This window comes from Monodon monoceros, unplaced genomic scaffold (assembly GCF_005190385.1).
Source record: "Monodon monoceros isolate NGI ecotype Baffin Bay Population unplaced genomic scaffold, NGI_Narwhal_1 Super_Scaffold_14, whole genome shotgun sequence".
Lineage (NCBI taxonomy): Eukaryota > Metazoa > Chordata > Mammalia > Artiodactyla > Monodontidae > Monodon > Monodon monoceros.
The window spans coordinates 64341857-64360734 of record NW_021703770.1 but is presented as its reverse complement, the minus strand read 5'-3'; the positions used below and the strand labels follow the sequence as shown (position 1 = coordinate 64360734).

At 33.0% G+C, this 18878-nt stretch overlaps 1 protein-coding gene across 2 annotated transcripts in view; it reads right to left on the bottom strand.

Moving 5' to 3' along the window:
* Positions 1 to 18878, bottom strand: part of MYBL1 (MYB proto-oncogene like 1) — a 34027-nt gene that overhangs the window by 12207 nt on the left and 2942 nt on the right. For both annotated transcript variants that reach the window (XM_029222425.1, XM_029222426.1), the window contains exons 2-9: positions 12825 to 12930; positions 12436 to 12507; positions 10904 to 10996; positions 9296 to 9516; positions 7094 to 7265; positions 4605 to 4679; positions 3892 to 3996; positions 507 to 737 (exon numbers count right to left, since the gene is read on the bottom strand). In XM_029222425.1, coding sequence (XP_029078258.1) covers positions 507 to 737; positions 3892 to 3996; positions 4605 to 4679; positions 7094 to 7265; positions 9296 to 9516; positions 10904 to 10996; positions 12436 to 12507; positions 12825 to 12930 — 1075 coding nt within the window. The remainder of the gene's footprint in view (positions 1 to 506; positions 738 to 3891; positions 3997 to 4604; positions 4680 to 7093; positions 7266 to 9295; positions 9517 to 10903; positions 10997 to 12435; positions 12508 to 12824; positions 12931 to 18878) is intronic.

Genomic DNA, 18878 nt, shown 5'->3' with positions numbered 1-18878 from the left:
CAGAAACGAAGACCCAACACAGCCAAAAATAAATAAATAAAATTATAAAAAAAAAATAAAAGCAAGGATGTTTACAAAAAAATGAGTTAAGAAAACAGGGACATGCTCATGATATAATGTGGGAAAAAAAATTCACAAACATAATACATTAGTGTATATTTGGGTTTAAAAATGTATACATATATGTGTGTTTTATATGTCTATAACACAGCCTGCAAGGAAATACCTCAAATTATTAACTCTGGGTTTATGGGGGTTTTAATTTTCTTCCTACAGTGTTCTCTACTTTCCAACTATCTCTAATATACAACTTGTATAATAAATACATAAATATATATATATATATATTTTTTTGCCAGAAACCACTGCAAAATATCAGAACAAAATTAAGCATGACAAGGTAATGTGTAACATAAAACTGGTCAGTGTCCATTAAACTGAGTTTCTGAACATGAAACCACATAACTAAAACTGAGCTTTTGATAATCTCACAATTTCAAACTTACAGATTCAATAAGTTCTAGAGTCTCTGCAAATTCTGGGATGGTCTGTAGAGAGGACAGCACAGCGTTTGCCTCCACGGCCAGGAACTTTGTGGGTGAGTTCTGCTGAGCAGACACAGCCTGATTTTCATCCAGACCGTAAAACTCACTAGTGTGCTCCTCGAGGCTTAGAGTATTAGACATGCTATCATCCATGAGGAAACTACCAGACCAGCTAGAAAAGCTTCCAGGTTGCTAAAAGTACAAAAGAAATTTGAACATTATTTGTCATTCCCAATCTAAGCAAAAATTTGGATTTTAACTAAAAATTTTTTCTAGACCAACATACTTCACAACATTTCAGCTAAAAATATAGTAGCAAATATACCATCTTTCCTCAAAACTGATATAAAAACTTTTTAAATTAAACCTCATCTTGACTATATTTTTTTCTAACTAAATTTTTCTTAAATCTAATAAAGTCATGGTGAGATAAAACTAGTGATGTACCATATATACTACAACATAAGGTCCAAACTCCTAGAATCTGTCTTTTCTCTACCTTTCTAACTTCATCTCCCAACTCAAGCCCCCGCTCCCAGGGAATAGTGAATACCCAACTATAGTACAGTACTTGCAATTCCCTCATAAGTTTTGGTCTTTCACCCTGGATAAAGGGAGCAGCCTTTGCACACACTGCTGCTCCCTTCATCTGGAATGCTCAACCTACTGACCAGGGAAAATTCCTATTCCTCATTTAAGATACAGTTCAAATATTGGAAAGTACCCCATCTGATTATACACTTCTACCTGTTTCTGTTTATAATAATGTCCTAGTTCATCTTTTTGCTAATACATAATCACTGCCTGTCTTTCAAGACTGAGCTCAAATAGGATTTCTTCCAGGAACCCTTCTGACTACCTAAATCTCAATCTTCTATGAACTCCCATAAAACTGTGTTACTTATTATATCACACTGGATGCTGTTTCTTATCTGTGTCCCCACTGTCCTTTGAATTCAGGGACTGTGTCATTTTTCTTTATCTCTCTAGAGATGTACACTGGCCAATTTACTTATCTTTTGAGCCTAGTTTCCTAGTGTCTCATAATGAAAAACAAGAAGAGAGACCTTGAAGAGCCATGGTCAAGAAACATTATGTAATTTGAGAACTGTTAACAATAATAGATCCCAAGAGATCTCATTACAAGGAAAAAAACATTTTTTCCCTTTTTCTTTCTTTTTTTGGTACCTATATGACACAATGGATGTTCACTAAACTTATTGTGGTAATCATTTTACAATATGTAAGTAAAATCATTATGCTGCACACTTTAAACTTATATGGTGCTATATGTTAATTATATTTCAAAAAAATTAGGAAAAAAACTGAAAGAAACAGGATGTAAAGTGTATAGCACTGTCCAACAGAATCTGTGAGGTGATGAAAATGTTCTGCACCTGAAACTGCTCAATATGGGCGCCAGCCACACGAGCAACAAGAATGTGGCCAGTGCAACTGAGGAGCTGAATTTTTAAATTTCGAATTAAATGTGTCTAACAGTTACCATATTTTGGAGAGCACACTGCTCAGTCCATAGGAAGCACTCCATAAACAGTACCTATGACTATTAAATAAAAAATTACTAGAATATGCTAGATATTCACAATAGCAAAATGTTAAGTTTCGAGTTAAGTAAGGTGAAAAAACAAATTTTCAACATTGTTGCAAAACAGGTTCCACCTGTTTTAAAGATTCCTATAAATAAAAGAAATTAAAGCAATCTTATTTCACTAGCACAGCCACCTTCCGAGTTTACAATCACTTTCTGGAGATAACTTCCAAACATATACATTTCAACTAAGTTTGTGGGCAGGAAAAAGGTTCAAAGAGGGAGGTTTACTAGGCCCACTGGCCCGATTCTGAATCCCTTGCAACCAACCACCTAATTTGCAGGGTTAATATAAGGATCACCAGGAATACATATAACACATCTACAACAGTGGAACGTAATGAATACTCAGTAAAGTGGCAATCATTATCATCACATAATTGTCTAGAATAAATACTTTATATGCATATGGAGTCTATTATACTGGGTGCAGCAATTTCCCTCTAGAACCTCCAATCTCCCTATTCAACCAGATCTTTATGAGGGTGGATTTTAGACAGAAACTATGAAAAAAATTAATAACTTTATTTTTAATGCAAATGGCAATTCTTTTAGCTAATTATATTTTCCTGTTATAGTAAAAATGATAGACTATTATCAAAAAATTTAAAATGTGCTTAAACATGATACCCTACAAATGTGAACTCTGTAACCATGATTATTTATTTGCAGCTTCTTAATAAAACTGTAATTAACTTTAAAATAAGTACACTTCAGGTCTCCCTATTTGCCCACGGTTTTTGCAGTTTCAAAACAAAAATTACTTTTCTCATGGTGTATATCTCATCTACTACAATTAACAAATGTCATTTTTATTAATACTCTCTGAAATGGTATAAAGACATCGCCAGTTGCCTCATAATACTATTTCAAGTCCTCAGGTTATTCTATTTAGTAATTTTGTATTAGTCACTCTAAATATATTGTCCCCTCATTCAGCCCCAAACCAAGAAAAACACTTTCCTAAACGTAAGAAGGCCCAGGGTATTAAACTTTTTAAATTGTCATTTAAATATAAACTTTGTTTTCCTTTTAATCCATCTAGCATAGCCTGTTTAACTTAGCTAGAATCATTACCATTTATCCTGATTTAATACTCCTAGTTGTTCTTATCAACCAAATCTCAGACAATACTTTTCATGCCTGATAACCAAAACCCACCATCCATAGAAAAATTTCTTTAGAGAGCATAAAATCTAAATGTTTCCTTTTCCCATATTTTTAACATTATAACTTTTTCCAATTTACTGAATTTGTGTTCTAAATATAGTAAACAGGAAAACATTTTCAAAGAGAGAATAAAAATAATTCTGAAGCACATAAATCTGTACACATCTATTAAATTCCTTGTTTTTTAAGCTTTTTTTTTCTATTAAGGCCATTATCACATGGAATGTCCAAAGTAAAACCAAAGCCTAATCTGAACCACATGACATTTTCACAGATATACATATTGAAGGTTATACCTTAAGTCTGTTTGATATTTATGACTCAAGAAGCATCTTAATACAGAACACTGTAAAATATGTTCAAAGAGATGCATATCAAAAACAGGCAACTTCAAAGTTGCAAATTAGAAAAACTATTTTTAGTCCATATTAAAATCTGAAGTCACACTGAATATGCTTTTTCCACTTGCTGGCATATGAAAGTCAGTCCTGATTAAAACTATAAGAGCATATAAAGCATATAAAAGATTCTAACAATAAAATCTAAACACTTAAGCTTATTTCTTACTGATGGAACTCGCTTTCTTCTAACTTCATTCTCAGCTGACATAAGAAGCAACTCAAGTTCCTTTATTTTTTTTTCCTTATCAGGGTCTTCATCAACAAAGGGTTGCTAAAATAAGTTAAATAAAAGAAAAAAAACAGGCTACTTACAAAATTGCTTTATTATTATTATTAATGTTCTAATTTTTATTTTCTTCTATGCAACACAAAATCTATTTTCTCTAATAAAGCTTAATACTACTAAATCCCAAATACTCAGTATCACAATCCTTCTGGTATCTAAAGAGGTGCTGGTAAATATTTTCAATTTAACAGAAAGAATGTGGGAAATTTAAATGCATGAAAAACCTTACATTGTATCATCTGTATCAACTGAAAAACTTATGTGTGGAGTCTGTTTTAATTTATTGAATCTTAATATGTTCTATCCAATTTAGCAAAAATATGTCCATTCATAATCTGAATGCTCTAAGTTGGCAGAATGAAAGAACCACCTTACTCTTGTTGTGAACTACTTTTCATTTGTACAGTTTATATTTCTCAAACACACAAACTTTCTCCTTTAATGTTGTAATACTCAAAGTAAATAGACCAGATAGTACTATTTTTGCCCTAATTTTAAAGATGAGGAAACAGGCACTATTAGATCTGAAAATGTTTGAAAGTGTTTCCTTTGGGTTTGTTTTGGTTTTTTGCTTTTTATAAATAAAAAGTTACCTGAATAAAGGCAGAAGAAGGCTGAACATGTTCTACACAATTGCCTCCAGGTGACACATACTGATAGCCCGGGATCTAAAAAGTAATTAGAACATTAACATCATACATATAATGCTCTGGAAATTTTTAAAAATCTGAGACAAAGCACAAAAACTGAAAATCAACATGAAAAACTCAGTACCTCTGTTAACTTTGAATATTTATACATATTAATAGTTCCTTAATAACTACATCTTTAATCTTAGGACCTACTGATTAAAAGTCATAACTCAGCAAACACCTATTTTCTCCTGAATGAAATATAAGAATTATCTGGGCTAGATTTATCACCCAGTCAGTCTATCTATTATCTACAATATCCACCAAGTATTTTTTTTTTCTTTTTTCTTTTTTTTTTTTTTTTTGCGGTATGCGGGCCTCTCACTGTTGTGGCCTCTACCATTGCGGACCACAGGCTCCGGACGCGCAGGCCCAGCGGCCATGGCTCACGGGCCCAGCCGCTCCGCGGCATGTGGGATCTTCCCAGACCGGGGCACGAACCCGCGTCCCCTGCATCGGCAGGCGGACTCTCAACCACTGCGCCACCAGGGAAGCCCCACCAAGTATTTTTTAAAATCTGCTATTAAAGGATTGCTCTGCCTCCTGCAGAAGACAAAGTAATTGTGTTCCTATCCTTCAGAGGAAGGGGCTGGTCCATATGAAGCATTCTCCAAGTTAGAGCCTAAAGCAAGTCTTCAATATTCTTAACTCCTACTTCTACCACCACCCCATGCCAATCTCTGTACAGAAAGATATGAAAACAGAGGCTGCTTCTATTACTTGTCTCAGAAAAACAATCAGAATCACTCATGTACTTTTTAATACTCTGAAAATAGACTAAGGATTATTCTGTTTCTTTTCTAAAGCATCTGTAATAAAATTTCTGAAGTTGCATGCAAACTTAGTGAGCAGTGGTAGGGAGAAATATGAGAAGTGTTTTTAAAACCTTAAAATCTAATAAATATAAATATGAAATTGTCTATTTTCCATAATGGACTACCTAAATCACTACATAATGCAGAAACATTATATATAACTTCTAACATGGAACTTAATTTTCACAACACTTCATTAGTATCAGTTATTGCTCAGCTTCCAATGAATTAGAAACTTATCTTTCTCAAACTTTTCATTTTAATCTGTGACAGGATTTCAAACCAATCCATTTTCTTCTCTCAAGTCAAAATTAGAATTATCTTTTTGGCAGTTTAAATGAATTGAACTATGAATACACAAACCTGTCAAGAATTATTAAAAGTAAGGTAAATAATTCTTAAAGTACAAGAAATATCCTTACTTTCCAATATATTTTGATTGAGTGTTAAACACTCCATTGGCCCCAAATAAAAAAAATTATCTTCCTATGAGTTAAAAAAATACATTTATATGATAACCTTTCTAAGATAGAAGCAGAATGTTTCAGCTTATGCTGCTGAAATCTAGGACTCTAAAGAAAAATGTAAAGAAACAGACCATAAAAACCTTAAGGTACTGAGTATCAGCAGATAACTGTACTGTCTTTACGTGTTTCCCTATTTGTAAATTAAGATCTCACTACCTTTTTTAAGTGATTCTTTTGAAATTATGGCTAAAAAAATGTCCACTTAGTGGAATAAAATCAAATCTGTGGCATACTAAGCACAGATTGTTAACAATTAGCCAATTTTTATCTTTTGGTAGATACTTTATCTTGTCACATTTTATGTGACAAGAACCAAGAACTGCTCAACATGAAAAATGGCATGACAGACAAATAGACAGGAAAACGTAAAACAAATCTTATGAAAACTCCTAATTTCTTGCAGGTAGGAAAATGCATTGTAAGGAAAACAGAGCTTGCCCTATGATGAACGTGGGTCATCTCCAATGAACCTGTCTAAACAAAGGCTGAAGTCACTCAGTCAGTTGAGTGATGAGGGAAAAGCAAAGTTGAATGCCATCAAAGAACCAATTATTTACCGCACACTCCAAAATGATGGCTTGAATGATTTTTGACTATCTTCTCCTCTAAACCATTTTATATACACTTACCTCTTAGAGGTAAGCAATACTACAATTACACAAAATTTTTTTAAAAAGTAAACCACAATCACTATTAAAGCACAAATCATCATTAGCTTTGAATCATGAAGATTCAAAGAATGATAGTATTAGGAAATGTACATACTAAGTTTCTTAACTAGATAACGTAAAAATTATATATAAAAGGAAATACTTTAATGAGTTTGTTCTCAAAATATTTATCAATCAAAACAATAGAGATAAACTTCCACTAATGGTTTAACAGCTAGTCATGGCCTATTTCTTCAGTTTGGAAATTTAAATGTCTATTCCTCTTAATATATGTTGTTTTTGTCTTATTAAGAAACTAAACACCTTCCCTAAAGAAACTAAAGAAATATAGCAACTAAAGATATTTTTTAAATAATAAAGGTATTAAAAATATGTGCCTGAACAGGTATGTAAAACTGATTCTGGGTTTGCAAATGGTCCATAGTCGCACAAGGTTTGTGAAGTTTAGATGAAGATCGTTCTGATTTTATTCCATCTTGTAAGTAGCCTTCCTGCTCCACTTTTCTTCGCATGGTAGAATTCCAATGATTTTTGATAGAGTTATCAGTCCTAAGAAAGTATATATTTAAAAAGAAAAAGAGGATTCCATAAATGTTAACACTGTATAAAGTATACGAAGTACTTAAAACAAATTTTTACAACTGGTGAAATTAGACACTTTTTTTAATTCAAAAAATAAACTGTATGTCTCTATGTCAGATAAAGCTCTAAACACTGGAGATACAGCAGTGAATAAGATAAAGAAAGTTCCAGCTCTCATGGGGCTTTACATTCTCACTGGAAGCATGGGGGCAGGGAAGGAGGAAAGAAGAGAAAAACAAAAAAATAAATAAGAAGAAAAATAGTGCAATGCAGATCATTTAAAGTAGGATAAGAAAAGTGAGTAACTATAGTACTTTTGATTAGGTGGTCCAGGAAGTCCTGTGAGGTTACAGTGAAGCTAAGATCTGAATGACAAGAATGAACCAGCTATACAAGAACAGAAAAAAAAAAAAAGCATTCCAGGCAAAGGGCATAGTGAGGGCAAAAGCCCTAAAGCCAAGATCAAACATGGTCATAAAATGCAAACCACAAAATACAGAATCCCAGTATTCTTTTTCACTTCTTACAACAAAATACCTACGAAACAAAGAGTTCATTGGCTCCCCTTTTACCTAAGTTCCCCTTGTAAAAATGGAAGTCTTCAACCTACAGCTACTTGTGGTATAAATTTTTAAAAATACATAAACATTTACTGAGAATCTACTTTATGCTAAGCACTAAGCTAGGTTCTATGGACAGTAAAAAGATGTATCAAAGACTGAAAACATCAGAAGTTCCTACACCAGGTTCAGTAACTTGGATAAAAAAACTTAACACTATGCTTCAATTTCCTTATCTATAAAACAAAGACAGCAATGTTTGCTCTGCATATTTCACAAGTATATGAAGATTAATTAAGAACATACAGAATACAACACGCTATCTCCAAGTTTCAGCAGGAGGGTAGGAGCCCAACTTTAGCTGACCTGGCTCCAAGTTGTAAAACTACTTTCTAAAAAAGATATGAGAAGTTTGTTTTTCCTTTATATAAAGCCAAGTAACTAACACAGATGGCTACTCCAATTGCTAGGTAAGTGTACGACAGGATGAACTATGTGAAATAAAATGGTGCTGTCAAGTCTTCTGACTTAAGGACTAGTTATTGTTTATCTTGAGAACCTGTATGTAATGGGTGGTATCTGCTAGGCTATGTGGGTGAAAGGTGGGATTTCTCTCCGTTTTTTTTGCAATCTCTTATCAGATTGCCTATGATGGGCATCACATTCTGATTTAATGTTTATTCAACAGTAAAAGTGTTCTCTTTCTCTAAAAAAAAAAAGAAAAAAAAGAATATATGTAAAAAGCATTTTATAAACTATTAAGGACTATACAGAGATTACAGCAATAAAAAACAAGTGCGTATCTTCCGAGTGAGGTATGGATTTTCCCAAGATTGTTGGTCTACTGTACTACAGACAGCTAGGAAACATTTGAACCAGTGCCATGTATAGTGTACTTAGCACATCAGTGCCCCTGAAGGAAGTGCTATATTTTAGCCACATGGATATATACACACTACTCATGATCTGAATGATACCATAATTAATTAAGAATTGAATTTTCTCTAATGTACTTTCGTAACAGTTTTTTTCAGCCAGTGTATTTGTTATTCTCTGGTCTTATACACAGAATCCAATACGAAAGAAATCTCTTCAACTCAGATTCCACTCCAACTTAGTTTGTACAAAGAAGGTTGCTTAAATGGCACTGATGTGTAAACACAATTTTGGGAGTGCATTAAACGTTCACATAATCTAAAGGTCCATCATTTTGTTGCACAAATTACCGCTATAAAATATTTCATTAAAAAACTAATTATATCCCTTACCACAAAATGTACTGATATTACAAATAACGCAAAGGGTTGCTTGTATTCTGCAGTCTAAATTTTAATTATAAATAAAAGTCATGGGGTACTTATAAATATATTTAATAGTAACATAATAAAGATCAAGTTTAAGTAAAAATGAAAAATGTATATACATTTATATAAGTACCTTCCAGGAAGTAGTTTGGCAATTTCCGCCCAACGATTTCCCAACCGCTTATGTGCTTCATAGATAATCCTGTCCTCCTCTTCTGTCCAGGAAGATTTCTTTACCTCAGGATTCAGATGATTATGCCATCTTTCTCTACACTGCTTGCCTATTCTTCCTTTTAAATGTTTTGCAATTAAAGACCATCTTTTTGGCCCATATTTCTGAACTAATTCAATAACCTAAGAAGCAGAAAGCAAAGTTTAAAAAAGCATTACCTTTTTTAAAATAAATAAGTCATGGGGGTAAAATGTAGAGTATAGTGCCTACAGCTAGTAATATTGTATTGCATATTTGAAAGCTGCTGAGAGAGTAGATCTTAAAAGTTCTCATCACAAGAAAAAAAAAATTTTTACTACATATGGGGATAGATATTAACTTGACTTGTGATCATTTTGCAATATATACATTATTTTGTACATCTGAAACTAATACATAATTATATCTCAATTTTAAAAAAGCACTACCTTCACAGAATTTTAAAACATAACTCAAGAATGCCATTTTTAATGCATTAAATCCAAACCACAACTTAAAAAAAAACAATTTTACTAGTAACTATTCCTTCAGCATTTGCCATCTTTTTTTGCAATCAAAAACTGATTCCAAACTTATCTAAAATAAAAGTTGCTAATTAAAGTGACTTGTAAGTTAAATTGTTTCATACATTAATATGAAATAACAGTAAAAACGTTGAGACTTAAGCATTTTCTACTCTTACTTTTTTTTTTTTTTTTTTTAAAGCTTCAGCTGAAAGCCTAATAAATCATTATGGAAGCAGGAAGGATCTACAGTTACTGTCTTTTCATTTCTTCCTTTCTCAGACTGAAAGGATACAAATCATACATTTTAAAACTTATCATTGGCTGTCAAATAAATCAGATCAGTTCTGAACCTAGTGAAGTTTGGGGTTTTTTTGTTTTGTTTTTTGTTGTTTTTTTCTTTACTTTGAGTGGCAGGAAGAATACTCTAATTTCCCAACTACATTAACAACATTTATGCCATAAAGAGCATGAACTAAAGAGCAATTCTCAGTAGAGGACAGCAACTCTCCCATTCTTCTCACACTTTCATAACACAAAGAATTACCTTGATTTTTGAATCATCCAACTCTTTGGGAACATGATGCTCTGATATCTATCTTATTTGGAGGTTCATTATAGGTCAAGAGGGAAAGTTAAGAATGACTTCCTTACACCTCACATTTTCAGATAAAATAGGAATAAAATTAAATTCTGTTTTTAAAATGCTAACTCAATTTTCACCAAGAAATTATATCCTAAATGTTGCTAACCTAAGCTCTAAAGAAGGTGACTAAGCTGATAGTATTTTTCCTTCTGCAAACCAAACTTCCAGACAGCAAAGGCTATATATATTATATTTGGTTTGACTCAGTTCTGAAAAAACTACATTTCAAGATACTCAAATTTCAATTCTTATGCCAGCAGTAACTCAGAGAACAAATCAAAGTGATTTAAACATGTATTTATGTGACAAAAAACCAATGTATTAGGAAGAAAAAAAGCAAGTCCACCTACACAGTGAAAATAAAGAATATGAACATGTTACCCTCTGATCTTCCTCTTTAGTCCAGGGACCCTTTATCAATTCTGGATTTAAAACTTTCTGCCACCGATGCTGACACTGAAAATCAGAACGATTCTGAAAGAATTCAGATGATTTTGTTATTGAACAATTGTCTTCCAGAAAGCAAGTCAGCCCAAACTTATATCTCACAACCTTAAGAAGAAAGTTTTTCGAGAAAAATGCATTCAATAGCATTCTTGAAAAATGTAGTATTTATTTTACATGCCTGTGCCCCAATTCACTTTTAATTAAAGTTGTCAGCATTGCTTAGACTATAAAGACTATATATTTGAAGTTAAATTATGTATCTCTATACTCTGCCTTATAACAGCAAAAAGCAAAGCTACAACACAGATACTGCCATAAAGAAATGTACTGATGAATAAAAGGGAGTAAACAGACAACTATACAAAGCAGACATACGAACTCAAACAGCATAGCAGTCTGGATTCATATAGTATAGCAGTACATAACTCTAGAAAATTAAAAAATCCTGAAAGGCATTATTAGACCACTCATGGTATTTAAAGGATGTTTATAAATGACAACCTCCAAGTTATCAAGTAAAAACTAAATATACCTAGATAGAAGATGTGCATTATATACCAGTTAAATTATTTAAGTGTTGAAGTTCAAAAGGAAAATGAATTTACCAGGATAAAACCTTATGTAGAAACATCCCAAACTCCAAAAATGATTCATAAGTGTAGCCTTATTTTAGTCAAGTCACAACCTAGTAACTCCTATGTATTACAAGGATAATAATAATAACACTTAACTTTTCATTAGTGATTCAGTTTCCAAAGATATTAGCTCATATACAGGATTACAGATGATTTAGAAGCATATAAATACAAATACTTTATTTACCAATAGCTCTGTCCTGGTGCCTAGTGGACTTATTTTTATTCAAACTGAGCTTCTTCATTTACAGCTTCTGTACATCAATGCTGATCCATTTTAAGGTTATCAATTTTTCAAAATAATTAGGCTGTTCCTGTATAGCCTTGTAGCATTTCTCTGTTCACTTCATTTGCTGTTATACCATTGAAATTAAACTGATAAAGCTAATGTAAATAGCTTTTCTAATTTAGCTTCCATTTACTGAACACATGCTAAATGTCAGGAACTGTGCCAAACATCCTATATGTTACTTCTAATTCTCACAGCAACGTAGCTTTTTCTGGTTTTATTAATTAGGTACCGAAATACTTCAATATATTTAACTTCTCTCAAAATGTTTTAACATTTATCAGCAAATATTTATAAAGCCCTACCCAAACTTCGTATCATTTTTGTTTTAGATTATTAATCTTTTTAGATCCCTGGATAAACTAATTACTAGAAAATCAGACTTTAAAAGCTTCCAACTGTAGGAAGATCAGAACAAAAGAGATGTTTTTAGGAAGGAAATCTAAATCTAAAATAATGTAGACACATTTCTGAAAAATAGCAAATGTAACCCCATGGCCTAAATCATTCATGTCAACAATAAAGGATAATGTTTCACTTACTTGAAGATGACTAGCAATTAGAGTCCAATCATCAGTTCCATGTTGTTCAACCAACTTCTTTAACTTATCATCCTATTAAAACAGGTATGAAAAATTAGAAAGTTCTCCCTCACCCTATTCCTGAATATAGATACTCTCCAATTCTTCCATGTCATATCTGGTGGCCATTTTTAGAAGGACTGAAGCCATTATAACACAAGTTCTCCCATTTACTAAACTGATTCTGTCAGTCTCAATATCAACCCGCTATTCATGTATGGTTGAAGAAAAATAATGTGCAAGTTAGTTGATGGATAACTCTTCTCATGTTTTGTTTCTAAATATCTTTAATATATATTATTAATCATTAAATACGAGCATGGAATTAGTAAGCCTTATCACATAATTACCTCATCTCTTGTCCATTTTACTCTATTCCAGAGTTTCTTCAACACTTTTTGTTGCGGGACTTCATAATCATGATCAGCATACTGAAGGTCATCATCCTCATCCTCACTGAAAAGAACACAATTGTGAAATCAAGAATTTTACTTAGGGCTTCCCTGGTGGCGCAGTGGTTGAGAGTCCACCTGCCCATGCAGGGGACACGGGTTCGTGCCCCAGTCCGGGAAGATCCCATATGCCGCGGAGCGGCTGGGCCCGTGAGCCATGGCCGCTGAGCCTGCGCGTCCGGAGCCTGTGCTCCGCAACAGGAGAGGCCACAACAGTGAGAGGCCTGCGTACCGCAAAAGAAAAAAGAATTTTATTTAAAGATGTGAATTCAATCACTGAATCTGAATACACAGTTACAACGAAAAGAAGCCACTCAGACTAGCAGACATATGTCCAACGAGATTATTCAAAGTATAAAAAAAATTAAGAGTCATACAATGGAGAGGAGCTGTAGTTCTTACTGACACAGAGGAATGAAGCTAGATATGTCAGCAGAGGCCAAGTGATAACCTTTATGTCATGCTAAGGAGTTTGACCTTTATTCTTTATTTGACCTTTAACCTAAAGAGTTAAAGGAATTTAAGTAAGGGAGTAAAAGACCAGTATCTTGTGTTTCAGCAAAAGTCACTGGCAGGAATGTGGAGAGATGGAGGAAGGAAGACCAGTTGGTAATCTTTCACAATACCCCAAGTAAGAAATTATTAGGGCCTGGCAACGATAATGGTAAAATACAAAACAAAGTCAGTTAAAAGACACAATGGAAGAAATGAGCCATTTACAACACCAACAAAAAAAGTTAAAATATGTAGAAATAATTTGAGTATACAGATCAAGTTATAGTAAACAATGAAACACTATTATGAGACACAGAAGACAAATGAAAAAACATTCAGAGCACATTCTTGGAAAGGAAAACAATATTACAGATGTCCATTCTCTGTAAATTAATTCATAAATTTAGATTAAATGAATAAAAGTACGAATAGATTTTCAGAGGAACTTAGACAAGCTGATTCTACAGTTCATATGGAAAAATAAACAGGCAGTAATAGCCAAAAAAGTTCTAAAAAAGGAGAGAGAGAATTAGCACTACCCAATATCAGAATATACTGTAGAGAAACAATAAATAAAACAGAATGGTACTGACACATGTGCAGATACTCAAATCAATGGAACAGAATAGAACATTCAGGAAAAACACAAAACCCATATGGGAATTTGGTAAATTGTAACATATCAATCAGCGGGGTAAAGATGGACTTTTCAATGAAGGGTAAGACACTGGGTAGCTATCTCAAAAAAATAAAGCTAAAGTCTTACTTTAAAATAAAAACTTCAGATGAAGCAAATATTTTACACTTAAAAAAATGAAAACACAATAGTACTATAATACGGTTGAATTCTATTTTTTACATCCTTGAGTAGAAGAAATCTAAATGTGACAAAAATCAAGAAACCATAAAAGAATAAACCAACTAAGGTCGTGATAGTAGTTACAGAAAGAAGCACATAAAACTGAGATATGAAAAAGGTAGAAACAAAAGGATTTTTCAACTGATGAATCTGAGAGACATGGGAGGAAGATTCAAGGACGACTCCAAAATTTCTGGCTTTGGGAGCATAAATAGAGCTATCCACTGAGATACGGAATAGAAGGAGAAACAGAACTTTGGAAGGTAGAAGGGAATGAGGAGAGTAAGCAATTTGGACTGATTTCAAGGCACTTGAGAAATATACAGGTGGATACTGGATATATCCAGAACAGCACTGTCCGATAGAAATGTAATGCAAGCCACATATGTAATTTCTTAGTGGCCACATTTAAAAAAAATAGAAACAGGTGAAATTAATTTTAATAATAAATAATATTTAACCCAATATATTTTTTAATTGTCAATTCAACATGTAATCAACATAATCACAAAATCTTTTACATTCTTTTCTTCTTACTTAAGTCTTCAAAATCTGGTGTGGCATTGTCCAGGAGGGAAGAGAGTGCCAAAGGCAAAAGAGAAAGAGGAAAAAAAAAACAAGAAGATGAAGCTGATAGAAAGAGCCCAGGAGCAACAAAGTGAATTCCTAGCTACAGGCAGAGCTAATCCGAAAAATAAAAATTAAATTAAATTTTAAAAAAATTTTAATAAAATAAAATTAGAAGTACATAGCAATTCCGACTAGCCACACATCAAAAGCTCAACAGCCACATGTGACTAGTGGCTCTCCTACTAGGCAGAGCCTATCTAGAAGACAACTGGGCACATGGATCTTCTGCTCAGGTAACAGGTTTAGGGTAGACATACAGTTTTGGCAATCACCAGTACATACAGAACAGTTAAAGCCATGAGAGCACAAAACCCCAGAAAAGAGGGCAGGTCTTTATGATAAACTGAATTAGAGGATTTTGAGTAGTCAATGGACTGAATAAAGTTATGAGTATCTGAAAATAACATGAGCTAATATTTACTTAACGTTTCTAAGTACCAGACATTGTAGAAAATGAAGGCCTAGATTTAATATATACTGTTTACAGATCCTTTGCAGAACTTCTAATTTCCCTTGATTTGTCAATTCCATTAGGACCAAAATTATTCTTATCCGACCAAACAAGACACCAAAATCCCCCACCCACCTACCTATGGCACCTAACTGCTTCTTTAGTTTGATGCACTTCTGTATTCCAATACTTTCTCCCCTAAAGCCAATGTCTATTTTAATAATCTGCCAGTCCTATTTCCATATATGATTGTTTTGTTAAACTATGCTGAAAATAAAAGCACAGGTTTAATTAAATACCTGTTATTTGCAGCCATCTTCAGCTATCAGAAATATCACTTGATTAGCCACGATTAAACTGTTAAATTGGAGATGGTTCAGGATCCAATGACTTCATAAATTTCTAAGAAGGCTAGTAAACCAGATAAAACACCATACTGAAGCTTGCTGTCCACTGTACGCACTCATGGAACTCACCCATCCTTCTCAGTGCTATCACACTTGTCGACCTTCCCAACCAAATTGTAAACTCAGGAGTACAAAGACCGTGTCTAATACGTTCACCTCTCTTCATCAAGCACAGTACCTGCCATTCAAACATTTGTAAAATTACTGAATGTTCTTGCTTACTCTTTCACCTCCTCCAAGTATTCTGTATTCCAAAATTACCTCACTCCTTCCCAACCCAATCAAAACTTTTACCTCCCTTAATACAGCTGATCTCAAGTTGACATGAGAAAGAAAACTTTTTTTAACAAATGCAAATACCTCTAAGAGGAGATAAAAAGCATTCCCATTTATTAAAAAGAACTTTCAAAATCCAAATGCACCTCCAAGTGGTAGAATTTTAAGCATAACCTGCTGAAACAAACATAAAAAAAAATTCAGTACAGAAGGGGTTCTTTGGGGTGTCTACTAATATTGCCTAACCTTTCCTAGAACTGTCCCCTGCAACATTATCACTTCCTGTCATCCCAAACAGCCCTCAGTAATGCTTTTTACAGGTTCCCATCTCTTCTTCCCTCCCCTCAGACCCCAACACCTTCCGTAACAGCATGTTTGAGGTTGCTTTAAAAATTAGGTTACTTGAAAACAATTTCTAATTTGGGGACTCACCCATATAAATTTTGAGTATTCACAAAAATATTTACATCACATCTAATCTGTACAAAATTCACCTTATCAGTATTCTTATCAAAATATGTTAAGTTAAAGATATGAATCCAAAAATGTTATTTTGGTCAAAAGACTAGTTTCCAAGGAGTAATATTCCTGAAAACGTGTTCATTTTAACTTTAAAAACCTGCCTTATTTTTTAACCACATACTTGATTTGTGAGAAATTTCTATTTCTACAAGAGGTTTCATTCTCTGTCTTGCATCAGTATGGCCATCATGTTCAGGAAGCTGGGTTTTTTGAGTGGTTGAGTGTGAGGGAGGATTAAAGTAGAATTCTTAGAATCCATCTCTCTACCACTGGGACTTCCCTAGAATCTATCTACCTCTTAGTTTTAGCATTAAGTTATTTCTATATTATTTAAGTAATTGTTGAAAGGATGATAAAACTTTCAAGTAAGCGTCACAGAAGAAGATCCTAGAAACTCATCAGTAGCTAAAACATAAAGCTGCCTGAGGGGCTTCCCTGGTGGCACAGTGGTTGAGAGTGAGAATGCCTACAATTTGCGAATAAAAACGGGAAGAGATAAAACCCCACAAATAACTTCATCAATATTCTACTTTCACCATTTAACAATGAAAAAGTCCCATTGCTTAAAAATGGTTAGACACCATCAAAACAAATCATTATTTCATTTTCTTTATTTGTTGTTTTATTTGCTTTATTTTTCTGCTTTCTACTTCATTTTTTAGTATTTCTGTATTGTAGCTATCAATGCTGGTAATATCTAATAGTTAAATAAAATCAACTTCCTACTATCTATCTGTAAATAGATAAACCATTTTTAGCCTAGGGTGACTAATCTAGAAGACAGTAAAAATAGGTGAAATTATTTCTCCAGTCACAAAGCAAAAACCGAAGAGGAATTTGGTCTTTGAATCTCCATTCAGGACTTGGTTTCCAGAATCATTCTGCCAGTTTTATTTTTTAAGTCAAATAAAATATTTATTCTGTAACTGTCTAATGCATAACCTAAGTACCATATTCAAAAACTTTTGTAGATTATGAATGAACAAAGTGATTAGGGTGATTATGAAACTGCAAAATGAAGAGCATATGCACACACACAAAAATACTATGACTCATTAGGCCAGGAAAATGGTTAAGAGTAATTCTACACTGGGGTGTAAGCTAATAGGATGTGATAGTCATAACTTTCCCTGTGAAATAATACACAAACTATTCACACTTGGGAATATTAAGATAAAACATTCGAGAGAAGTTCAACTTTAAAGGACATCAATTATTCCACCTAAAAAAGAGTAAAACATGGTGTGTCAAAGGAAGAATTTGAAATTTTTTTAAAATTTATTTTTATTTGAATAGAAACTGATTTGAATTAGAGAAATATCAGTAGTTCTATAAAATTTGCTCCAGTAAAATCACTTCAACTTGATAATATTTTAAATCAAACTGCATCAAGTCTGAATATTTTTATCATAATCAAAAAATACATCTTTATTATACTGTCTTGACAGAATAACTGAATTTTTTTTAAGTTCAGTCGAATTCAAGGGATGAAAATTTACCAGTTTGATTTAATAAAGTGAAATCAGGCCACCCAGTGGTTAATACGATGTACTGCATACATGAATATTTTATTTCCAAATCTGCAAACTAGCATCATTATAGTAAGACAAATTCGACTTTATTTGACCGTTAATAGCAATAATGAAATAAATACTGAAGGGATTTCTACCTAGCTATCCATAAACAAAAACAATGCGAGAACATTTCTATTTTATTCCATCAGTGTGTGTATATTTTTAAATGAGGAAAGATGATTACAAAAAGAGTTCAAAATAGGAACTATATTAAAGCTAGATGGTACCTTATAGACCACAAAATCCAAACCCCTTATATTAACAGACAAAAAACAGGGCTATAGAGTTTACTTGCTTTCCCCAAACAATATTGCTAATTACAAAGTTGATTTAAAAATCAGTTCTCCTATTTCAGTATTCTTCACCCACAACACCCATCTCACTAGAAACAACACAATAAAATTGCTTCCTACAACACACATACCACATACCTAAAGAGCTGGCTTTTGTCTTTCCAGTTTAGTATAGTCACCAGTCATCTCAACTGTAAATACCTGAATCTGTTCCTACTTAAACAGGCCTTCTAGCGTCTAAATGACACTTTTTAAAGCTTATTTTTAAGAGTAGAACTGGCTTTTAAAACCTAAAATTAATTACTTAATACATAAATATGGTTAAAAATCAAATACATGTTAATAACAGATATACCAATTTTAGTATTGCCTGTAAATTATGTCATTAAAACCCCCAGTGGGATCTAAAAACTATTTAAAGTCACAACACCAAATAAACCTTTTC